Raw genomic sequence first — 26,530 nt, 5'->3', positions numbered from 1 at the left:
TTACAGCACAACAGTCGTTATTAATTACAAATTGTTAATTTGTAGAAATTGATATATTGCTGTCAAGCTTTGTCTATTTCAAATTCACACATGCTTCACAGCTTATATCGTAGTTATGAATGGAAAAAAGATTCAGAGAACTTTGGAATATATTACAAATCCTTTGATTGTTCTGTGAGACTGTAGACATGTAGGTAATCACGGTCCTATCTAAATTCTGTTGTATAGATTTTGGTGTGGTTACGTTGAGTAGATTACAGAAACCTTTGTTATATCAAGATCTAAACAAAAAACATAACATAATGGAAAAGAATAGAAATTAAAACATACCCAGTGTATATTTACAAAAATGTAGCAGTTTTGAAAATGAGAGAGATTGATCTCTAGTACGTTTTTGTTGTATATACTCCCAGGAAAGTAATTTGAATGTTAGTGATTTCAAACTTGACACCGGATATCATTGAGATTCTGTAAAGAAAAAAATCATACAATTATGATTGGTATAAGCAAAAACTTTTATTACAATAATCTGTTTTTGGATTTCTCTTGACATTTAGCAGAATGTTTAGTGAGGAATGTAATACAAGTCGTGTAACTTTACGTCACGTGGAAGGAGATTAAAAATTAAAAAACAAAAACAAAAAAAAAACAAACAAACAAAATTATTGCCCGCATACACTATCGTTTGGAATGCCGGGTAAACAGTCGTGGTTTAAAGTCTTGTGGCTGTAAACCTACCAAAAAGTAACGTCTCGTGAGATTGATGGGAACAGTAGATTTACAACCACAAGTCTGGAGATTCCACATTCCGTTGTTAATATTGTAAAGTAAATAAAGCATTTCCTGACTCCCGACCATAGCAGGGGTAGATAGAATATGGCGTTTTTATATACTCCAGGGAAAACGAAACGCAGAGTCAACTTCGACGATGATTCCAGGCAAGACGTCGAGTACATTGTTCGATATTTTAAAGTAAGAATGAAGATTAATCCTTACAGAACAAACTGCAGATTTAGGAGTAATTGAAGGGTATTGAAAGAGAAATCTGAAATCGAAATGGACTGATGATGGGAGCTGGCTAGTCAATACCGGGTACGTCCCCCCATTCGCTCTCTCCACAACCCTGCCTCAATAGCAATATCCTTGGGTGCATGTGCCGCCACCCAAAACATATGACGCTGGCGACGAGCAGCTGTAAGGGGCAGACCTACAAACGGGTGACGTGATCGCAGACCAACTTCCCGCCATAGTTTCCTTACAATTTTTACATGGATAGGACGGTTATGAGTACCTATGGTATGAAGGGCAGATTCAGTGGCAGTAAGGTGCCGATTACGCAAATGCACGAGACAATAAACATATCCTGACTTTGTGACGTCACGCACGGACGCCCAGACATAGGTCTGTCAGCAACCCGCCTAGTTTCCCTTATACGTCTAACAAGACGTTCTGTAGTGCAAATATGGACACCGAAATGTCTGGCAACCTATATTTGCCTTTGACAATGCATAATCATCGCAATGGTCTGATCCATCTGAACTTATGTCAGCCTTGCCATTGTTTAATGCTATCAGAAATTAATCAAAATATCGGAAAATAATGTGTCTCTATGAAGACTGCCTAATGGTATGACGAGCAGTGCAACTCAATGTCACAACACTGCTGTGCTCGAGATTTTCCCGTTTCGTGGTTTCCCCGGAAGACATCGTCACGCAATACAATAATGCAACATTCGATACAGGACCACGTGCACTGTAGTCTAGAGATTTGCTTGACCGATTTTCATTGTTTTTAAACAACGCGTTCGCAAGATATTGCAAATAATGTCACCTTTCTTTATCCCTCGAGTATAGATAGGAATTCCGGCTATCGTCCACAGCCAAGCTAGACACAAAATCGGAGATGGATATCAGAACGCTTCGGACAAATCAATATTGAGCGTTTATCAGAAAAAGAGGTGTACAAATTCTTGAATCATCATGACCGTAAGTTCGGTTTCACGACTGCGGTGATCACAGATAACTATTTAAGTGTGTTTGTGGTTACTCTACCTTAAAACATACTCGAGTTGCCACTAAATAATCCTATTACGGATGCTAGTTCGCCTTTCTCATTAATCAGTTATAGCGACACATTACCTACGTTAGAATAGTCGTGTTTGACAATGTCACCTAAAGCGACAACGTTCTCAACCTGAGAACCAAATATATAAAACCATTTTAATTGGCCACACTATCGATTGCTCCGACATCAGACTCGCGGCAATGGTATACTTCCTGTTAAATGATAAAGAATGCTAGTTTTGGCTTTCAGTATCTATATCTTAATTAAAATTCGACGTTTGTTTTGCAACAACACTTGATGTAGCAAAGCGACGATAGCCCATACCCAAATTCAAAATACCAATTTTAAATAGTACAACGCCTGCAGTCGTTTTATCTCTAATTGCCTGCAATTATGAAGCATGGAACAATTCACCTGCAGAAGTCATTTTTGGAATAACAAACAGTTTTGAACACGAACATCCGGAACCGTTAATTTTCCATTATTATCGATTTGTTTAGTGTTCGATTTCATAGATTTGTGCCTCAATTGAAAGCGACTATTTATAGAACATATATCGATCGCCACCCAACTTCTCCACGTCACACGGGTATCGATTGGTTCACACGACGGCGGCTCTCGCGCGTCAGTAGGGCGTGCTGCTCCATAGACATTGGTTAACATTGATTATTTCCACGCCATTATACTCAAGCGATACCTCATTGGAATCGCTGTAGTCATGGCAACCGTTTTGCGTCAATCTCTCGTTCTGAGTCTGCGATAGGGATGGCAACGTTGAGGCAGCTGAACTTGAACGTTATTGACCGCGAATCGTAATGGATGTAGTGCTTCTGTAGGACGTGACATTAAGAACGTGAATTTTTTATCGATGACCTTAGACCCGAGAGAGTCTACGTGCTGACGTACACTTGAAGTGTTATCGCCAACCTACTATATATTACTGGACAACGAGACAAGGACTCTCGATACATAAGGAACACAAAGGTATGTACATACTTCAACACAGTTTATATATATACGATGTAATTTTGTCCACATGGCGAACAGGCTGTTTCGGAATGTGATGATGGTGGCCACTGTTTTCTAACTGTCATTTGTAAAACCTAATTTGTTGTCCCCGTGTAAGGTATGTCAACACCATAACTATGTAACATTTTTCAGTCTCATGTAAATATTAGTACTGGCAAGGATTTCAGCAATAGCTTTAATCAATTACCTAATCGCTGCAATCAATTTGTGTTGCCAATCACGCCAGAGTTTATGTTCTTATAACTATCACTGAAAACGCTTGAATTGGTTTTGGATTTTATGCCTGAATTAGATTTGTTTCCTGGCGATAAGACAGCGTGGGGCGAACTTTCGACTGTCTTATCTCTATTGTAACAGAACGATCTGACGAAACGTTCAATAATACATATGAAACAGAAATGTGTACACGCCCACTCCCACGTACATAACATGTAGGGTTAAACCACGTACTCCCGTCGTATGTGCTGCATTCTAGGTGTCAAATTTTATTGCAACATTAATTTTGCGCAAATTCCATATGAAATATTTTCTTTTTTTCATTACTAACCACTTTTAATTAGGATGTAACTCTTTCCAGGCAATCTGCTGCATCTATAGATCGTATTACTATCGTATTTCCACTTATTCTGTTTATTGTACACACGAATTCTACTTAAAACGATCCCATATATTCCCCTACCGGGAGACATTACACTATAACTTGTGACGAGGTTAATTCACTACAAGATATATACAGATTGTTTATACCAGTTTCACTAAGCCTTCCCCTCAGCATCTAGTAGATTTGAAATCGCTGGGGTCGTGGGCATATCATCACTCCTTTTGAAAATTTACAAAATTGATAACAAAATTAATTTCTTAGTATAAGTTCCAATTCTTTATCAACCTTTTTGTCTATTGACTTATCTGTTAATAAACAGTGTCAGTTTAACAGTATTTCCAATGTAGGCATATATATACATAATAAATTATGTCACAAAATATTGAATACACCGGATAGCGCAACCAATCATATTAATTGGTTTCTCAAAACATTAGCTGCCTTGATGTATTTGTCAATGTTCCCATTTCTTCGTATGCGAATTGTAACGGATGGCTATCATGATAGTTAAATGTGCAGGGGTTCATGACACGAATTCCCAACTCACGTTCTATATATATATATATTATAGTAATCACTAGGACACATTAAGTCAAACCTCTCTGTAGAGGACACTTAAATGAGCAGAAAAAAGGTAATCTTTAAACACAGATGGCTTTAATGCAAATTTTCAATTGCTTTTAATTGCATTAAATAATGGTCTTTATAGACAGGTGGCCTTTTTACAGAGGTATAAATGTCGCTTTTAAGAGATCTGTGACTGAATTAATACACCATGTGTTGGGAATTCGTGCCAAATCCTTAAAAGGGCCCCCTAAATTGTGTAAATAAGCAATATTCCACTGAAAAACCAATTAATCACTTTGTACGTGTCACAAAGATATGAATATATCATATTCTTATATACATATATATCACATACTTATATACATCTATATCACATACTTATATACATGTATATCACATCCTTATATACATCTATATCACATCCTTATATATATCCATATCACATACTTATATACATCTATATCACATCCTCATATACATCTATATCACATCTATATCACATCCTTATATACATCTATATCATCTATATCACATCCTTATATACATCCATATCACATACATATATATATCTATATCACATCCTTATATACATCTATATCACATACTTATATACATCTATATTACATCCTTATATACATCTAAATCACATCCTTATATACATCTATAACACATACTTATATACATCTATACCACATACTTATATACATGTATATCACATATATACATCTATATCACTTATATACATCTATATTACATCCTTATATACATCTATAATCACATCCTTATTTACATCTATACCACATACTTATATACATCTATATACATCTATATCACATCCTTATATACATCCATATCACATACTTATATACATGTATATCACATCCTTATATACATCTGTATCACATCTATATCACATCCTTATATACATCTATATCACATCCTTATATACATCTATATACACATCTATATCACATCCTTATCTACATCTATACTTATATACATCTTTATCACTCTATATACATCCTTATATACATCTATATCACATCTATATCACATCCTTATATACATCTATATCACATCCTTATATACATCTATATTACATCCTGATATACATGTATATCACAAAGATCAACAGACTACGTATATACAACGTCTTGGGAAGGCGTCAGAATATCACTAAATACATTGATGCAATTCATTACAGATAAACCATTTCGGACAGCTATGATACACAATATAAAACAGTCTTCACGATGTACAATTATTGTCAGTACAGGTAATCAAATGTTGTGTATTTGTGAACATACCATAACCCCGAGGGCTAAACATATCGTCAATCCATCACTGTCATCGGATTGTGCACAGGTAGTACTATTCAGGTACAGGTCTCTTCAAATCCTAACATCCGGCTTACTCTTGAGAATCTAGCTATCGCACATGATCTGTACTGACTGATAAAAGTTCGAGTTAGTTCCATATTCCAGTTTGAGAAAGACTTACCTGTATTACAGTACTGCTGTCTCCTGTACAGGTATGTCGTGTTAAGGTTGTTTAAGTCTAATCTTTGATAGTTGTTGATCCGATATACAAACGTACACGTGATCCCTGATTATATCACATATAGAATTATTAACTGATATTATGGGATATCAACATATCTAATATTGTTTATTTGTTTTCAATCATGTATTGAAACATCTTCTTCATGTTGGTAATATATATTGAATAAATGTCCTTATATCACAACAAATCAGAAATTTTATGTCGGATATGATATCTGTTCTGTAGCCTTCATCAGTGTAAAGCGTATTTGCACCGAGGGAAACATATATATCTGTTCAATGTTTCTCATATTTCAAATTTTGTTTAGGCCTACCGCTTTTTGCTGGTATATTTTCCCAACAGATTCATCTAGGCAAACAGACCACGATTTGCCCGTTGTATCGTAGTTACAGCTGTTACAATCGACCAAGATTATAAGGACCATTCATTGAAGACTTACAGTATTATGTTTTTTATGTAATGTTCATTGAAGCCATATATAGCGTTAAGTATATCATCTCCAACAAGACAATTACAACCATTCGTGCTAGAAAGGCGTCATAGACAGTGTTACTTTGTATTTTGATTGATCTACTTACCAGCTGTCTGACACATGTGTAACTGTGTTTCGTCTCAGCGTTCCAAACACCATATATTCACAAGTACATTTAGAATAGGGTCATTTTTAAACCTCCCCCCCTCCGCCCCCCTCTTCCCTCTCCTCCACCTCCGAATCGAAAGATAAAGGACATGTTTTTGTGCTGTCTGTTTGTCTGTTGTCAACCTTAACTTGCCCATATCTATTGCACCGTAAGAGGTAGGGTTTTCACATTTAGCATGTGTTTTCCTTATGAAAAGACCCTTGAACTATATTCGGAAGTAAATAAAAATCAATACCACAGTGAAGACCTAAGTTTTCACAAAGTGTACATGTAAATAACACATGCCTTACACAGTACAGTTGCAACCGCGGGCATAGTGTTTCAAAAACAAATTTTGTTTTCTTTTTTTTCTAGGGTCCGTCTTTACTTTTTAATTTCATTTGTTGATTTTAATCATATATGACTATGTTTGAGTTAATTTTTCGTGTAGTGAAGTCAGCTTTTCAGTCATTTAAATCTTTAACAATCAAATTGGTCATGTTCTGTTTTTCTTATCGCCATCTTTGTTAATCTAAAGATTGTGAAATACTATAAGATTATGATAGCTAGATTACCTATCTTCAAAAAGCTGGATTACCTATCTAACTTTTACCTATCTATAAAACTGAAATACTTGCGGGCACACTTACCACATGTTATCTAATGTACACATATCAGAAAGCGGAAGCTATGTAGAGTTTTCTTCCTATATCAAATTATATCAAAACATTCACAGCAATGATATCAGGTCCTTCTCTCTGTATACCGACTTGATACAATGGTGTCGCACACTCGTTGGGTTACTGCTAAATGTATTCAAAACATGAAGTCATGTTGCATTGTCACTAAACTAATAGAATACTGAAGCTAATTTTCTGTGCTGTTCTCCCTCCAAAACACGATTATTTACGCTGCAGAATTAACGGTTCCTTGCCTAATTCAATTATATTGTAGTCCCCAAGGCACATCCGTTCAATACGGATCCAGCAGCTGGATTTGAGATTTCCCGCTTTTTTTTATGACGTACGTGACTTGTGGCACGTCCCCGACATCCAGCCCCTGAAGGGGCGTTTCGTCACGGCAGTATAATTATTAAAAGGATGTTCAATTACATCGCCTCCATTAAGAACTATTATCAGAACAATCACATCGAATTTAATTCCTAATTATAAACAAAATAATATCTGAATCTCTTTGGTAAATATCCATTTAAATAAAAATGCATTATTTTAAAGATGGGACAGATATATATTCACTAGTGGTTTATCTTCTAATTAGTTTAAACAGGAGACAATTTTCAACATTTGAGAATCCGTGCGAGATATTCAACAGATACCTACATTATCAGTCGTTTCTTTTATACACGCGTCCTTGAAATATTTTAGTAACATTCAGTTGAAGTAGGAATTCTTTCCAGACGTTTCCTGAGTCAAATACCGTAAAGATGTAGTTAGTTCTTATGTTGTATTCCACAAGAAAAACTACAGTCCCTGACAAAAAAACTTAGACTGTAAATTCATGCTTATGTTTACAATTTAGTTTCATCATTTTAAAACTTGAATGCGAATTAAAAGGAACGTTTCTTAATTTCAGAGATCTCCCACAAAATGAAGGCCATTTTGGCTTTCCTTGTCGCTGTTGTTTGTTGTGTCTACGGCTCCCCTGTCAAACGGGATTCAAAGACAGAAAATGTCGACCTTCTCATGCCGACCGTTCAACCTAAAGTGGTGAGTATAATTGACGTATGGTTTCCAGACTGGATTACCTCCAGTAGTACTACTATTCTCCGCTAGACTGCGCTGGTCGTAGTCTCTAACCGAAGTCAATAAGGATTAGCGAAACTACGACAAACAATCAAGTCTGCTTGTGTTTTACTTTTGTCAAGATTCGCGATACTTTACTAAATAACGCATGACTGTAAACAGCATTGCTGGTTTTTGTAGTGCAGTGTTGATAATAAAACTCCATTCAAATATCTGCGGACATTAACAAGATACTATCTCAAAATTTGAAATTTGTAATGAACGCATCAGGCTTACCCATATTTGTGATAGTAAGACTTAGATTACTCGATATCGCTCTGTTGTGTTTTCGATGCATTCCCTTTTGATTTGGTGAAACACAGTGTAATCTACAAGTACTATTGCCCTTGGAGAGAGAGCAACACTATTTAAATGTAAGCTGTGCATTAAAAATCCTTTTGAGATGCATCCAGTAGTGGGCGGGGTTACGATGGCGGTAATTTGGGCGTTAATGTTGTAAGGGTTAATGAAACCATCGACTTTTACTTACAATAAATTTCAAAACATCACATAAGACCTGTAAAATTGTACAAAAAACACACAAGTGATACTCATCTTTTTACAGAAATTTATAGTTGGGTAGAGTAGAGCCAAACAATGGATTAAACTTCACCATACAGCTTCTTCTTCTAAATTTATGTCACGATGGTATCTCAATGCTCATAGTTCATCTCAAATGTCAAGTTTTCGACTTGGATTGGTAATTATTTGGTTTAGTTCTGTACAAATTCTGACCTCATTTCCCCCAAAAGGTCCTGTACCACATCTGCCAATACATGATTTGGGGGAAGAGAACAAATACTTGACCTTGCTGTCGTTTTTATTATTAAGTCTAATGACTACAACTGACAATGTTTTCAGCTAGGATTGATGTTAACCCACGCAGTTTACAATGTTTATATCGTTTATCGGTATTAGGTACCACCCATCTCTATAGATAAGTGATAGATCATACACATCAGCTTACCAACCGGACGTACACTTCCTATAAACAAAGATTATATATTACTTAACATCTTTCAAAATGCATCTAATGCATTTACATCTCAGACACGGGTCGATTTTGTTATAAGGTCGTGCTTAAGTTTAATGTTTACCTATAAACCTATTTTTAAATCCAGTGAAAGAGCTTCCAAGACTGAAAAATACCTCCCGTTAATTTTCCGTGTGTTCATTTTTCTCCACATCTGTCACACAATCCCCAAAGTTGGTAGCATACAAGGCGTATTTGGTTTCTAATCCGAATTTGAATAAACATTAAATTTAAAGGAGAAACAATACTTGATATAGGTCATTGATGATATTTCCATGTTTTCGGAACAATATGTTGTTGGATCATTTCTTACATTGTGATTATATATTTGTTACAGAAAGACACATATCTCTGTTACGGTATGAAAATGAACGAAACTCCTACCTACATAGGTAAGTAGTGATATTGAGAAATCTAATTGTATTTAATGTTTGTTTAGAGTTTTGTCTTCCTCTGTATCTCACATAAACTGGGTCTGTTTATATGGTGTTTTGGAACATTTTCTTCAGCTTATATAAAACTTCATATAAAACAACTATTAGAAGATTAGAGTGTGAAGTTTCGATAACTACACTGTCACTTTCAGCAGACAAATGATCAATGTGAAGGTTACTAACACTGACGTACGTAGCTGAGAACGAGATGGTAACGAATCGACCATTTATTTCGGCTATTATCACAGCTCCAGTAACTGGTATAGTCAATTAAGGTCACGACAAGCCCTCTCAGCCCAGATACTGTATCCTCTCTTCACCCCTGGAACATGTCATGGCAAATTTGAAGGCACACGCGAAGTAATTTAATTGGTCAAGATTTGGTTTCATGAGAAAAGATGTCGCACATGGAACCTTCGATTTTGCAATGACATTCTTCAGCAGAGCATAGAGCGATAATGAACGTCACCTTTGGGGTATCGAGGATGCAGATACTGGGGCATAGACTAAATTATGTACACCATCTGTATCGGCCCAACCCGTCTGAGTAAGGTGACCAGGGTGACACGTGGTTTGACCTGATCTGGGGCCTCCAACATCAATATTGTTCTATTTTTGACAGAACAAAAATTGTTGGAAACCTGGCTTTATGTTGTCATATTGCAAGAGTAAAAATATGCACATTGCAAGTAATTTGAATATCAGGAAAGAAAAGTGTACGACTGCACTAACAAAGAAAGATACTTACTTTGCCATCTACATAAAAAAAAATTGTATATAAAATGTAAACATGCTCTCTAAACTGGATAAAAATATTCTTATATCATATGTACTTTGTATCAGCGATTCACTTTTTGACAATTTGTATTGTCATTTCTGAAGTATGCGTCTAGGCACACATATTTTTGTCTGTTTAGTGGTAAAAGAAAACAAAATCAAACTTGATGAACATTTTTCAGACCAGGTAAAATAAATCAAAAGCCAAAATGATGATTTGATGTTTGCTTAATATGAAGGTTATAAAGCTATTTTAAGATGGACCATAGGAACATTTCAAATAGATTAAATTGATATCAACTTTAACTGCTAGCTTTCCTGTTAAGCTGAAGTATATAGTGAAAAATAGGAAATACTACATATTCGCTAAATAGGCCAGACTTTGTCACAGTCATACATCATTGTATTGTATAAATCTGGTACAGACATAGCCTATCCCTCCTTAAAGCTGGCGATTTGATTAAGATACCATAAACTCATGTATTTTTACACTGCAATGTAGCGGCATTCGCTAATTACGTCCTGACATATGTATTCGAGATTCTCTTGGCGTCTATACTGCATCATTATTCTCCATCACCGCACGTGATTTATTGATACACTAGATTCTTGCATCAAATGTTTCATCAATGTCACAGCACCACGGTTCCGACACTCTCCTGATGACTTTTAGTAACGTATATAGAGTAGTCATTCTTCAGTGTACAGTTTCAAGCGTTGGATTAGAGATAGCCTCAACACGATTTCGCATTTTGCAGTTTTGTAATACAGTCGTCATGGAGATAAACAGTAGGCTCTGGGCATATTATCACTCACTGTAATGTTTAATAATTCAGGTTGTCGCTTGCCGAGTCTTCCGTCTGACGTAAAATTCTGGGATGGTTTTACATAACGATATAGATTTTACATTATACACTATTGTGAATGATTCGTCAGTGTTATTTCTCCAAGGTATGACATCCTTATGTAGGAAATGAGAACATCATTCTCATAAACATATCGCACATAGCTATTAGGATTGTTCACAACACACAAGTTAATAAACCCTTTCGAGACAAAAACAAGAAAAGACCAACTTGTCAACAGGATCATAATCGAAACTCAAATTCAATAAACCTAGGGGAAAATATGAACAAAAGAAAGATTTAAACGGATACTCCGGAAAATACAAGAATAATAAGACCAGGCGTTCCGGAAGATTACTCGTCTTCTGCTCCATCTGCGACGCCAGGTATGCAAATTTCGAATGAGAACAAGGTATACAACAAGGTATACAACAGGCAAACAAACGAGCATTAAACACGTCCGGCTTCATATGCATCATTTAGAATTAGATAGAGTTGAGCCGGAAGGTGAATGAAATTAGTTATGTGTAAAGAACCACTGGTATTTAATGATGTTATGTTATTCAACCGTTTCTGATGAAGAACACGACGCATAAACAATATTGAAAACATAATCACACCCAAATTCATGTTTATCGAGTCTAGCGGCGCGAAAACAAGTCAGATTAATTAGTGTCTATATCATTCATCAGTTGATCGATAGTTTACTTCAGGAATAATACGATGGAACGTTTTGAAATAACACTGCAAGTTGACGTTTTCATTTCTAGTACTCTGTAAATTAAATTTGATTGGGCTTATTAAATTCCCAAACACTGTACTCTTATAGGGGAAACTTCATCACTCAACTCTCTTCGAAAAGTATCAGATTGATGAAAATTATAAAATGTATGTGGCCTACATCACCCCATCTAGATTCAGACATGTCTTCCGATCACTCTTATTTTCCTGGATGCTCATTTTTTCTGTTCTCGCAGGCGGAATGAAAAATAGATACAGTGTCTTGAAAATAAAATTTATACAAAGAATATAGCCCGTTTTATGACTTTATGAAATAAACACTCATTTTTGCTTCAAGTATATCCACTAAAAATAAAGCATTGAAAAAAAACCTGTATCTTTTCCTATATTGATAAGAGTCTGACATTCATATTATGACAGGATATAGCATAAGTTAAATCCTTCACCTTAAAAAGAGGATAAATCGATAATGTAATAAATGAATAGTTTCATACGTCTTGAGGTTGCTAGGCTGTCATTACAGGAATTACAATTCAAGTTAAGTAGTCTGTCAGAAAATTACAGAATCTCTGCTCTAACTAATACCCAGTATTGCCATCTGATCCGATTACATGTAGAAAATCCTCAGATTGGAGTCATGGTATGAGAAGAGTTTCTTACCTGATGGAAGTAACATTTAATTAAAACCTAACCTTACTGTAGCAACGAGTTTGAAATGTATAGTTCTAGTCATAATGCTCGCTCAAAATGTCTCATTCATAAAAATATTCAAGTAATGATCAATCTAGATTTACGTCAGCTAGGACATGGAGATATTAATTATCCGAATCAAATTATCAGGAAATGTCGTGTATGCCTTCTTGTTTCCTTGCTGTGGCCAAACATCAACAGCCTGACACGATCTAAATCATAAGATAAAGTACATGACTCTGGGAACGTGTGGTATTGCAGTTAATAAACCAAGAACTTCATTATATTTTCCCCTCAAGTCGACAAGCAATCAGGTCATATATTTTTTTAATTTTCACATGCATCATCAATAGATTCATTATGTTTACCAGTTAATCATCAATCGTTGTTTCATCAAAATGTCTTTCGTCTGGTTTAGATGAAGCTCGGATTCGTCTATGACATTATCAACCAATAATTGGTAGTCGTGGCATCTCTAGCTGCAACTGGCACTTAGGTAGACTAATTCTTTTTTGTGATAATTGATTTGGTTTCAAAACACGCAAACGTCGCTGTAATTTATTTCCCGAAAGGTTTTGTAAAAAAGATAATAGAAATTTAACAAAAACCATGACTGTTGGAAACTCAAAGCTATACTTGAACTGATGTTTATCACCTAACAGAACGGAAAGTCACTCCATTTGAAACGATGTAGATGTGAAACCAGCTCGATAGTGTATTACAACAGTCCTTGTATAATTTATAGCTTGCAAGTAACTCAGTAAAGCTTACACATCACACCAACTGTCATTAATAATATGAAATAGATTCATGTATCACTGAAATATTTTCATACAAGACAGAACATAGCACATGAGTATTCTAGCTGCCATAGAAAATCTTCGGTATTTCAACAAACAAATTTTAATAGTCTTTAGTAGTAATACTTTAAAGAGAATGGATGTAGTCCAGGAAACCTGTTTTAGCAAGAACTCTTTTGGTGATTTATTATTGAGCACTTAAAGATGACGATAATGATTTGTAACCACATGATAAAAACAGACTACTTTTAATACTTACTTTTGCGATTTAGATCCATTAGAATTTTTTCTCAGCATTTGCGAAATAGACTATTCTATGTTATATATACAGGTTATATCATTGTATGTCATTCCTGTCCTTGTTCCCAGAGATGAACCTTTTATACGTGGTTACGTTCGCGAAATTTAGGATGATAAAAATAGCACGCGAGAGGAAGTTGGCTTACAGTTCTTGGTAAGGAAAGTAAATTGCTGATATATGGTAACCCCTTATTACAAATTCAGCAACAAACTGGTAGAATAATAGAATATATTATATTTTTCATCTGGTATACGATTTAAACTCCTTATCATACTTACTATTATTTTACAGTTGGATTCCGCCCTCATGCCAACAAAGAAATTGCCCATCACATGCTCCTCTACGGATGCAAGGAGCCAGGCGTCAGGGATAAAAACGCCATCTGGTGAGTATTCATTATAGATTTAAGTATGCGATCGTCAAGGGGGAAACGCCAACATGGGAGTTTTTTTTATTAGAAAAATATTTACATATTGGATGTGATCGATCACGTGTTGATCTTTCTTTTGTTCAAATTGTGCCCTTGTTTGACTCCAGTCCCGCAAATATTTTCGATTTTCCTTCTCATTTTACTAAGGAGACTTGATTTGATTACATCAAAACATTTTCATGCCACTGGTAAGTATTTTTTTAAGAATATGAATGTTCAGGATAAGGTTAAAAATGAGTTTGAAATTGTCCAATGAAAAAGATATAATCCTATTTTCATTGGTTACAGGAACTGTGGCGAGATGGCCCACACTACTTCTTCTTATTCCACAGCAGGGGTTTGTGGCGAAGGTCAACAAATTGTTTATGCATGGGCAATGGATGCCCCAGCTCTGCAGCTCCCTGAAGGTAAGACACTCAGATCATTGAAAAAATGTGAAGACACAAGTGAATAGCAGCTTTTAATACAAATTTAGAATAAGATTCACTAGAGCCAGGAAATAGATATGAAAAGCATCATCTATCCGTTTCGTCCTTCTTGGACTCGTCATTGATGGTAAGGGCCTGAAGTTTTGAAGACTAAAAGGTTTCTCTGTAAAATCTTTATCCAAATTGGTGGAAATTCATGTCAGAAACCAGTCAGGAAAGAGCATTAACTTCCAGCATTGTCAATAAAGACGCAGAAAACCGGTCGATACTCCTCTGCAACAAGTTTCAGTTCCAACTTGTCAAAGGCGTAACAACGAAACAACTAATGGAAGGAAAATACGCCATTATGTCATTTCGAGATTGAACACTAATAACAATCAGCAGTGATAACAGATGTTTAACACATAACAAACAGGAAGACATTTGGAATCAATTTGAAACCGTAAACAAAAACATGGCTTAATAGAAATGAAACCGACCACATGGAACATGTTGGTTTAGTTTGACAGTGCTATTAAATCCACTGTTTAGAAACAAAATGATCTCTTCTTTTGTGGCAAACATTTCCACATATTGATTAGATCAAAGGGTTACCGTTTATGTTGGCTGTGCGCTGCTTTTCATTGACATAAATCCCATCTCTGAAGTTCCAATGATGATGTTTGAAGAATCCGTCCCATCCCTCATTATTGTGTATTGATCGCGTCATTGTACACACTGTTGGTATTCAATGTTTGCAGAAACCCTCATATTTTGAGCTGCCTTATACAAAGGGAACGGCTTTAATCATATTTGAAGAAGGTATCTAGGTGCTATTTTGCAGAAAATCAACATGGTGATTGTGATAATGAATGCAGTATTTGAAACACGTTACTGTTAACATATAGAATTTGCTAAGTATAGCATATATTGAATTAGTCTATATATAAAAGTAGAGGTTTGTTTGGAGAGATTACTTTCTACATCAACAATTGTAGTTCTGGTAAACACTTCTAGATAAAATTATAATATCGTACACTTTAAATGTCGTGTCGTTGAGACATCACCAAAAACACAGCTCTATGCATATTGGTTATATTCTTTAACGTATCATGAAATGAAAGCCAAACACTGATAACATTTGCGCCCAACGCGTCATATCAAATAGGCAATTGTTTTTTTTAACATTTAACATTGGACTAGTAAAATTTCGCGATTACACTTTGTAATTATATATTCTAAAATAGCAATAGATTTGGTTATAGTTTCATAGCTTCATACATCAAAGAATTTAAGCATTCACGTGCCCACACATTGAAAGTATCGCTACGGTTAATTCAAATATATTTTTAACAATCTTCCCGAGAACGCTCAAACACGTTTTGCAAATGAGCAGCCAGATCTCTTGACAAACGTAACCGCAACAGAAAACATTTTCTATCGTATAATTCATGTTTGGCAATAGTGACCACAAAAGGAGGGTAAGCAAGACTCTTAAATCAATATTGAAATCCGGACAATTACATGTTTTTCAGAGTTTAAATTTCTCACGCTAAAGCAGCCAAAATAAACGTATTTGGTAATTTATTCTCTATCATGTATTCACCGGATAAAGTGACGAGCAACAAGTTTTGTCTATTTTCTGTCTAGTTTTCCTATCACGTAATTTAAAAACGATTTCCCCCAGCGGTACAACCGTTTCATGACTAGATTATTTATCGCCACTGCAGAAAGTAATCCTTAATGCATTATTCATTTTAAGACAAAATGAGAGATACAAAAAATGACCAGTACGGCATTGAACTTCCTTTTTAACAATTTCTAATGGTTGTATCTTTGTTTGGAATGCCAACAGTCACAATTGCTCAACAACACGCAAACGTCTGTGTGTGCTGATCGTAAACCCTGGGGTATTAAATGAAGGAGCTAATATTGAATTATCTGTTCGCCCACACATACGCCTATCGATTTTACCTGCGATGTAGAATACGGTTGTTTGTCCCTAGTGTTTTTGTGTGCCTGGCACTATAGTAAATGTCCATTCCAATAAACAACAGCCCGCGACAGTAACGAGACAAGGGCTGCAGTCTGGTTACATCGATACCGTAACACTTTGTATTTCCTTATCCCGTCTAAGTAAGCTTTTGAAAATATTTTGTATGAAATTTTAAATGAATTAGTATTGATTTTCTAGTGACTGAAGAGGGCGATTGCTGTTCTTTCTGTATTGTTCATACTATTTTAACCTCTTTTTTTAAATATTTATTTTATTTTTCAAAGCATTTTAAACATACAGATAAACAACCTTGCACACCTCACACATCATAGCAATTTTAACGTCTTACTAAACTTTAGGTCTAGGGATATTTATGCTGTAATGTAACTCTTTATTCAATACAATGACATGCTGTAATATATATATAAACAAACCTCGTTGGAAAAAATACACGAACCTATCAAAGCAGACTTAAAACTTTTTGTAGCATTTGCTATCAGTCTACGTGAAAGTGCGCGATGGGTCTTATTAGGGGAGTAAAAACAAACAAACAAACCGGAGTAACTGGGGAAAATCTCCTGGTCGGTCATATGACTCCAATACCTTTTCATCTTGATGAAAGGAGAGTGTGTTACCATTACATCAGCCGACCAACAGTGTTTCAGACTGCCTCTGTCTAGGTTGAACATATTACATTAAAGTTGAACATACATGTATTTTGTAATGAAAACACTTTTGTAAAGAGTTCAGGGCCGTATAATAGATTGTCTATTTTTATTTGATTATGTATGAAATACATAGATCTCTATCAATTACATATATAGTGTAATTATTTTTTTCAATGACTCAGATTTTCGCGGCAGTACGGAAATCTCGGAGCGAGGACTATCGTTTCATACTCAATGTGTCTATTTTTCGAGATCGCTGGTCACGAGTTTCTTATATCTCTCGTCTTCACATTTTGGGGTGAAGCACAATATCATCAAATGATGTCACAATTTCAAGGGATAAAGAAACCTTACATTGTGTAACCAAGGCAAGGAAATATATTTAACACAGTGACAATTTGCGTCAAATAACACTGGTTTCACTGGAATCGAGTAAGTATATGTTGACCGTCTACGATGTTCCTGCTCTTTGTTGGGAAATTGACATGATCGCCCAAGCATTTTTACCTTCAGGCAATTTCATTGTCTGGAGGTATTGAACCTTTTAACTAAAGTTTTAAGATATAGATATAAACGATTTCCTATGAATTAAAATTACAATGGTAATATTAGAGACGTGATTTACTAAAAACACGTTGTGGAGTGGATTATGAGCCAAATCGTTAAAGACTAAAAATCTACAGTGTATATATTTTTATCTACGCTGTAAGAACCCAGAATGTCATATTAAATTCATAACAGCACTATCTTATCTACGATCAACAACCTATATAATCACCACACTCTTCCATTATCTAGTCAGGATGTTTATAGATCCCATTTACTGAGTACATATCCATCACGTATAAAAAACCCACTCTTGGTTAAGTAGTAAATATTTAATAACCAATAACCAACCAACCGACCAACCAACCAACCAACCAACCAATGAACTAGCGTCCCTGCTTGTTAATCAAACGTAACCATACCCATAGATATTTTAATCTCAAAAGCAAAAGTAAATCTTCAAAGGAAAATTATAAGCAAGTCTATGAAGATGGTTTGCAATGTTGCAATTGTGCAATGTCAAGGGTTTGCTAATTAGCTGTCACCATGGATTCGCATTTATTTGACCCTAGCGGAAGGAGCATAGCGAAATTTACTCCTAAACAGGATCGTTTCTCATCACGGTAACAATCACTAGCGATAGCCTGAGGTAAAACAAGGCGGTCGTGATTTTTTTGTCCCTTGACGAGTAAAAGTAATTTATTTTTGTTGTTATAAGACTCTTTTACTTGTAGTTTTTGTTCTTCATATCATTATTAGTTGACATCATCAGATGGCTAATTGCACGTATCTGGAGTCTTTTCTAAAGGACTATTGATAAAGTACAGAAGTTTGCGTCTTGTTCAGGTATCCCCATTATTTCTCAATGGAACCTACGAGTATGATAATGTATCATACTATTTTTTAATGTCGATTGCCCTTATACCCACATCGTCTTAGGGCAGGTTATTAAAACAGCGCTGATAAACTTGAAATAAAAATGTACGCATATAACTTTTACAATAAAGAATGATACGCACCGCTATAAATGATATCAAAGGGTAATGTGTGCCGCTATGAATGTATGAAAGTAGAAGATGCGCGTCTATGAATTATTATAAAGTAGAAAATGTGCGGCTCTGAATTACAATAAAGTAGATGTGCGGCTAGGAATTTCAATAAAGTAGACGATATGCAGCTATGAATTATTATAAAGTAGAATATGTGCGGCTATGTATGTCATTCACAGGATATCTTTATAAATTACATATCTATCGAAAGATAGAATTACCGTTGAATATGCTAGCATTAGGTTATAGTTTCATTATCTTAAGGTATAAAAGTATAAAAGTTGAAGTGTCAAAAATTTCGTTTAAGGGTCAACAATAAAAATCTTTAGATTAATTCATTGGATTGTTATATTTACTATTGCCTTTTTTTTCCATGATACCTCACTTTAAAGGTTGTGAGATATAACTTCATCCTTTTTAATTTAACGTTTTATCGGTTAGGAACACTCTACAGTCGGGTTTACGTCGAATAAACAGCGGGCATTATCAGGAACATCGTCTAAGTAGTCTTCTTGGTACAAACATAGAATTGAAAGGTATTACATGGTGAGGGTCTGAAACTCACCATGTGCTACTGCTATTCCATCTCAAGAACTGCACTTGTTTTAAACACCTTAAGTTTTAACAAATATTTTGATATGTTTCCGATTATTAGACCTTTAAAAGATACACGAATGCACCAGTTTGCAATTGGTGTTTATATACACTCACGTCGAGTAAAAACACTGGAAATGTATTCGTTGTTTGCTTCTTTGTGTATCTTTATTCGAAACCAATGTGGATTCGTTGCCTGTCGACAGTGGTATCAACGATAGCTAAAAGGTGTGAATGAGACATTGTGTTTGCAGTTTTGGCATTATACTTCATGGATTAATGATACAAATGATGATGAGCAATTAGTGTTTGTCATTTAACAATACATTTTATAGGTTTAGGATAAGACATGATTATTGATCCATCGCTGTCATCGGCACTTACGGTGAATAAACCACGCCCATTTAATATTTTATTTGATATATATGTTCTGCATTAAGAGCTAAACCAATCATCTTTTTGTGATGACGAATTCTTTTATTTTATGTGATGCAACATTGTATACAATATATGTGAGATACTTAGCACATATCATACTGACTCCTTAAATTAATGACATGATTGAGCAATGGAACGCTTATTTCAGAATTAAACTCAAACTTAGCAAGAGAAGAATAAATATCCCTTATAAAACTTTCTTTATACACAAAAGGAAACATTTTTAGATAAAGGTAACTGGTCATCAATAGGCTGTAACTGACCTCTTACTTTTCCAGTATTCAAATTATGCGTAATTTACTGTTTATATCAATCTAAATCAGTTTTATCATACTTTTCTTTTTGTATTCTTAGGTATTTAACCGATTCTTTCTAAATTAGAAATATCAAAACAATTATTGAGGCAAATATTTAATCTTCGATGTTCACTAACAATATGATTAAACCTTATTTTGAGTTTATAAAACAATGCCAGAGTATGTATAAGAGACTATTTGGTACGATATTAGCTTGGATTGTTATAGGTTCAGCATTTGAGTCATATTGGAATATCAATGGTTTTTAAACCAACGTAAGCAATATTCTTTTACTGTAGTTTCAGACCTCTTCTCTATGATCATTAGGGAACTCATTTTTGTATATGCTTTAGAGTATTTCCACTGCATTAAGTGTGTCTTGTGTATGCCATATCATTTGATTAAAAAAGTGCATCAATAGAATATTATTGTCTATTAATTACACATAATTTGTGTTTCTTATTCATACTATGACAAATAACTCTCCGGCACCTTCTGGTATATTTGAAAAGGTAATTAGTCAATACATACAAATATAGCAAATGCTCACTGAGTTGCATTTAATTAACATTCATTAAAGTTTAATTAAGCGACACATTCACAACTTTCATTAATGGATGTGCAGTCCATGTACAGGCGCTGCCCAATAATGTTTTGTCATGTTGTCTGAAAGGCGGTAATACTTAATTGAATTTTATTCTCAAAAAAAATGGATCCCTTTGACGGTTTATTACGTTTTTTATTTTGCAGGCGTTGGTTTTAAAGTTGGAGGGAATACAAATATTGACTACCTCGTCCTACAGGTTCACTACAAAGATGTTTCTCCGTTTTTAGGTAAGGGCAAACCATGTTATCGTTACTGCAATGGCATTAGCATTATGATGTGATTTTTTAAATAATAGATTTTCAATATTTAACTAAATGTCAAGATAAAAACCTAAACAGTAATGACTACGAGACTGCGTTTCATTATTTAATGTATACTTATTAGAAAATTAGAAAATGAAGTATTGCAACCAATTTGTCCAGCCTTGATGCTTATACGCCGCTACTTGTACAAACAAATAATTAATCATGTTCATTTCACAGCTGGGGAAACTGACAGTTCTGGCATTACCTTGGTAACGACAGATCAACAGTAAGTAGTGACCAGTATATAGTGTTTTGAGAATTATAAAAAAAATTACACAACAGAATTGTTGCTATTATTTATAGTTGTAAGAAATTTGGGACATTATATAATTCAACATTGATGCTAGCATTACCATGCTGTGAACAGCGGTTTCATATTCAGAAGAGGGAAATTAATTATATTATCCGTGCTGTTACCATAATAAGGGTTATTTACTTTACAGAATGCCGAAGCGAGCTGGCGTTTATCTTCTAGCCACAGGTGGACGAATACCAGCTCATTCCGTCGGTAAGGCAAACTGAAATTATTTTTAAAAAAAAGGAAAAGCTACAGTATATAAACCACAGTATTCCGCGCTTTTTATAGAACTTTATGAATTTGTGAAATAAAATCTCGAACAGTTATAAGAGAAGAGAACAAACCTTTGTTCCAACTGTCCTTGCCAGTTTATACAACTGTCTTCCAAAGGGAAAGCTTCGAGTTTTTAATACTTACTTTTATGAGTGCAATAAACTTACTTTAATACAAACATGTACATAGTAAGAACCATAAAATGCAGAGTTTTGACATTGGTAATTTTATAGGGAATGAAGAATTCAAAATTCAAATTCAAAATTCATATTCTTTCATTGAACTTCAGATCATACATACATGACATATGAGGATGTCCATATGAAAACATGGCGTAGTCAGAGTTAGCATGGTATACAATAAATAGTTGTACAATTAAAATGAGATGTTAAACATTTTAATGTTTTGTAGTTTATGTGTTTATCCAAAACTTCAATTCACCAGATATGTAAAGATATACAAATGTAAGAGATATGATGCTTAACGATCATGATCACTTTACAGAATACTTGGAAAGTGCTTGTCCACTACGAACCGACCTCACCTTACATCCCTTCGCATTTAGAACCCACACGCACACACTCGGTAAGACCCTTTATACTATTGATTACATGGTGACACTGGTATGGAGGTAACTTTTTATGTTTTTTTTAAATGGTCATTGAACCTTTGTTGATTACTAATATTGGTGTTTTATAAATAACATTTAAAAACTGTATTGATAAAATTTGGATTATTTATATGTGAAGGGATACTTCTATAACAGCCGGTGAATTGCAAAAAGTGATTGACAAAATATGTTAAGGATCTTCCTCCGGTTAGTAGATATATAAAATGTAGATATTTGTTTGAGACTTTGTTGGCTACACATTTCAACAGAAAATTGATCAATGTTAAGTGTTGACAATGTTTTACGAGTTAATGAATCGACAGACTTTTTTCCAAGTATAACAGTGAGACGCTCTAATGCGTAGTTAGACTTCAGATATACCTTCACGTCTGTAATTGTAACTCATGACCAAAAGTATTACTCAACGTAACATTTGTTTAAACCAATCATGCACACCATGACAATATGAAGTCCATTGTAACAGGGAAAGTAGTGTCGGGATACAGAGTCCGAGACGCTAAATGGGAGGAAATTGGGCGGAAGAGCCCACAGGAACCCCAGGTAAAAATATTTATTCTTTAAGTTATATATAGTGGAAACAATGAGTTGTTCGTATATATTTTGAAAAAAATTGTAGAAAATTGATATTAAGTATACCTCGGTATTTCTGTATCAGATATTATTAATTAGAAGTTCTGTAAAATCAGTCATTTTCATTGATTTCACGAGTACCTTTAATTCACAAATGTATATGTACACGAACTGTTGAAATTAGTACAAGTAGATATATTGAGCCGTATTTCACGAAATCAAGTGTTAAATATATTATCTTCAGGGTTAATAAAATTATCCCTTTCCCATCCGTAACTATTCTATATCTATTCATTGTTTTAGTTTGAAAGTAAGAGGGTCACATTTTAGTAAAACTTTTTCTTGTAGTGTAATTGAAAGGAATTAAATTGATTTTATCCCACTATAACACTCATTTTTATTTCATGTATACAGTGAGTCTAATTTAACTTGGAGTCTCACGTGATGTAGTCGTATCAATGCTAAAGAACATCATACTTAGAAGGGCAGTGCTACAGGTATCCGGTCCCCGTTAAAGGAAACTACTCCTTGAACAAATATTGAATACCTATAAAAAGTTAATCAATTGACTTCGGGTAGTGTGACGTCATCATTTACCTACAAGACATTGTGTATATTGGGTTTGTGCCTTCGGGGATTGTGAAACAGAGCTGAAACTTTTACTATTCATGAGACACCTTCGTACAAAGTACACGGTCATTATGTTTGCGTGTATGAACATTGAAAGTCACGATACTATTAATATTTAATGACATTGCATGCATGCCCCTATCTCCTAGTACACAACTAGCTTTAAAGATAAAAAGCAATACATCGCTCTACGTCTTCGATAATATCTACTGTGTGCTTGTTGGTCATGATGAACTCCACTTAATACGAATTAATTTGTGATACTAAACTCAAATAGATTGTTTTCTTGAACTCGTAATGATTAGCTTCTGAAATAACGAAACAAGATATATTGCTTTCATTTTTGTAGCAATATATTTTTTTTCTGGAATTCATCTCGAATTGAAAAATACTTCTTTGTTATTTCAGATGTTTTATAACGCTACAAGCCCAGGAATGGAAATAAGGAACAACGATATCTTGGTGCGTTGGTGTTGAAAACTGTTGATATTACCGCTTTTAAATTTTTCAAAAACTTGTTCAGCCTAGAAAAAACAGCGCGAATTTCTTCAGAGTTCAATACTTGTTGTGATTTTTTTCTTTTCCTCTGTCTATTTTTCCTTCTTCTTTTTTTCTTCTTCTTCTTCATCTTCTTCTTCTTCTTTGTACAAGTATATACCTGTTTTCTACCTACATTACTTACTGAAGTACTTATATCCACTGTGTGGAAATACCTCTGTTTAATACCTCAACTCTACAAATAAGTAATTCATTGTATATGCTTTACTACAATTTACAGTAGATTGGCCATGTTCTTTGTTTATAATATGAAATTAATCTTATTTTTCGATCGGTTCATTAAAGCTTATATCTTTAATCAAACATTCTTATTGGTCTGAATTGAAGCGTTCGAATTGTCTTGCAGTGGAAGGGAATTGGAGAAATTCATGAAATCCCGTGGGGAAAAATAATCAATGTCAATCAGTTATGTAAATTAAATTTTCTGTCAGAATGCATTGCTCAGTGTAATCAATTTCAATTATGTATTTTAAATTTCTCACGTAGGCTGCCCGTTGCACAATGGAGAACAATTTGGACAGAACTGTATATATAGGGTAAGACACTTTCAACCAATTATTCAATCACCTTTGTGCTGTGTTTATGTTAGACCAAATGTATGAACTTAAATAAATTGTTAAAAAATTAGTGAATTTTTGCTTGTCTATTTATAAGTCAATTATAATATATTGAACTGTTAGGCTAAATACCTCATAAAGATTTTGTCATTCAGCGAATAGTTTGTTTTCTCTGTCGCCTTCTAGGTTATAATTTAGGCCCTTGGCATCACTGATGCAGCCTTCAAGGACGATTGTAAGATAGAAATATAAGTAAAGTAGTCGTAAGGACTATACTTTAGTGCATTGAAATAACTTAATCGTATTTGTAAGGATTTCAAATATTGATCATTATATAGTCATTTCTCTTATACTCACTTGATTTTAAAAATAGTTTATGCACTGCAGAATATTTGTGGACGTTGATTTCGTTGTAAATCTTAATTACACCAATGTAAATGTCCTCGGGAAAGACAGATTGATACTAATTTTAGTACTTATGGGTTTCGTGATATCAACCCACAAAATCAAGTGCCAGCAAAATGTACATTTGTATTCCACCGATGATATCAGATGTTACAGTGGTTGACGTGATGAGGAAATATCAAAACATTTTTCTTTGATGAAGGCATATTTTAAAAAAATATTATATAGCCTTAGTCAATTTGATTGTGTAAATTCTAAACGCGTTTCGGTTTTAAATCGCTCATTTTAGTCTTTATATATCTTATATTGAAATTTGAAAGACCTTTCTATAATTTTTACAGTGCCACCCAAAATGACGAGATGTGCAATTTCTATATGATGTACTATGTGAACGGTGACAGGATCGCCGACCAGAACTCCTGTTTTTCCTCTGGTGCGCCTTATTACACTTGGGAAAGCTCCCCATACGCTGGAAACATGAACCTGAAGGAACAGCCACAGACAGTAAGCTTAGTGCCAGGGGAGAAAACTCCAAAGAGAAAGGGCCCTGTAGCAAAACTCGAGCGTGCCGAGAACCCAGAAAGGCGACAACAACGACCACGGGGACACGCAGTCAACCGTAACGATTTTGCGCGCTTACTTCAGGCTCTCAACACTGCATACGATTCTGACTACAAGATGTATGACAATGTTCTCTAAAAATGACGTTGTTAAAGTCTCAAGTTGTTTGTTGTCTTTCTTGTTTAAATTAATGAAGTCTATATAATATATTGTTAATCTTTGTTTTGTTTTGTTTTCTCTCAGATGATGAATTATCCTTGTATATATATATGTATATATTACAGATATTGTAAAAATATTTCTCAAAATTCATATATATTTTTCAAACAAACCAAATTTTTGTCATGTTATATATTGGTGCAATGAAGGATCATTTCCTTATTAGGACTTTTGCTTATCTTTTTGTGTCTTGACATCGATGCATATTAATACAATTTCCGCTTAGAATAATGTCGATCATCGGTCGGATCGCCCGATTTAAGTCTTTATGTACTTTTTCAGGTCTCCCCGTATATGCTTTTTATATCAAATCTATATAAAGTATGTTTCTATTAAAGATTTTGTGCTGGTCTCTTGCAATAGAATCTAGGATGAAAAGTCTTCGCAGCAAGCCAGTTATTGTATCGTGCTTAATGCAACAGACAGCATATGAGATCAGCTATAGAAATCTGGCCTGCTGGAACTCTTTCGTTGAACGGAATCTGAACGCCCGATCGATGGTCAAACATATCCTGACCTAAACAAGTCAAACATCCATGTTGAATTAAAAATATACTAAAAGGAAATAAAGAAAATAAAAAAATATAAATTTAACAAACATATTCATTAATAATTTGAACACCAT

At 34.5% G+C, this 26,530-nt stretch overlaps 1 protein-coding gene across 1 annotated transcript; it reads left to right on the top strand.

The window, feature by feature from the left end:
• The first annotated feature begins 2,729 nt into the window (after nucleotides 1-2,729).
• Nucleotides 2,730-25,922, top strand: LOC132549015 (peptidylglycine alpha-hydroxylating monooxygenase-like). The gene is made up of 13 exons (XM_060212927.1): nucleotides 2,730-3,048; nucleotides 8,038-8,171; nucleotides 9,617-9,671; nucleotides 14,159-14,252; nucleotides 14,586-14,704; nucleotides 21,042-21,125; nucleotides 21,381-21,429; nucleotides 21,647-21,711; nucleotides 22,279-22,359; nucleotides 22,869-22,945; nucleotides 24,014-24,067; nucleotides 24,650-24,699; nucleotides 25,467-25,922. Exons 2-13 carry the CDS (start codon nucleotides 8,052-8,054, stop codon nucleotides 25,822-25,824), a joined length of 1,206 nt encoding a protein of 401 aa, XP_060068910.1. The 5' UTR covers nucleotides 2,730-3,048; nucleotides 8,038-8,051; the 3' UTR covers nucleotides 25,825-25,922.
• Nucleotides 25,923-26,530: the final 608 nt, after the last annotated feature.

The sequence above is a fragment of the Ylistrum balloti genome, unplaced genomic scaffold (assembly GCF_031769215.1).
Source record: "Ylistrum balloti isolate Yb309-2 unplaced genomic scaffold, AGI_CSIRO_Ybal_v1 Utg370038, whole genome shotgun sequence".
NCBI classification, from domain to species: domain Eukaryota; kingdom Metazoa; phylum Mollusca; class Bivalvia; order Pectinida; family Pectinidae; genus Ylistrum; species Ylistrum balloti.
The sequence above is the reverse complement of the archived record's forward strand: the minus strand, read 5'-3'. Positions and strand labels throughout refer to the sequence as shown.

Coding starts and splice junctions, on each gene's coding strand:
- LOC132549015 (XM_060212927.1), top strand. CDS start 8,052: ATGAAGGCCATTTTGGCTTTCCTTGTCGCTGTTGTTTGTTGTGTCTAC. Junction 21,430..21,646: donor TTGGTAACGACAGATCAACA/GTAAGTAGTGAC, acceptor TTTACTTTACAG/AATGCCGAAGCGAGCTGGCG. Junction 21,712..22,278: donor AATACCAGCTCATTCCGTCG/GTAAGGCAAACT, acceptor ATCACTTTACAG/AATACTTGGAAAGTGCTTGT.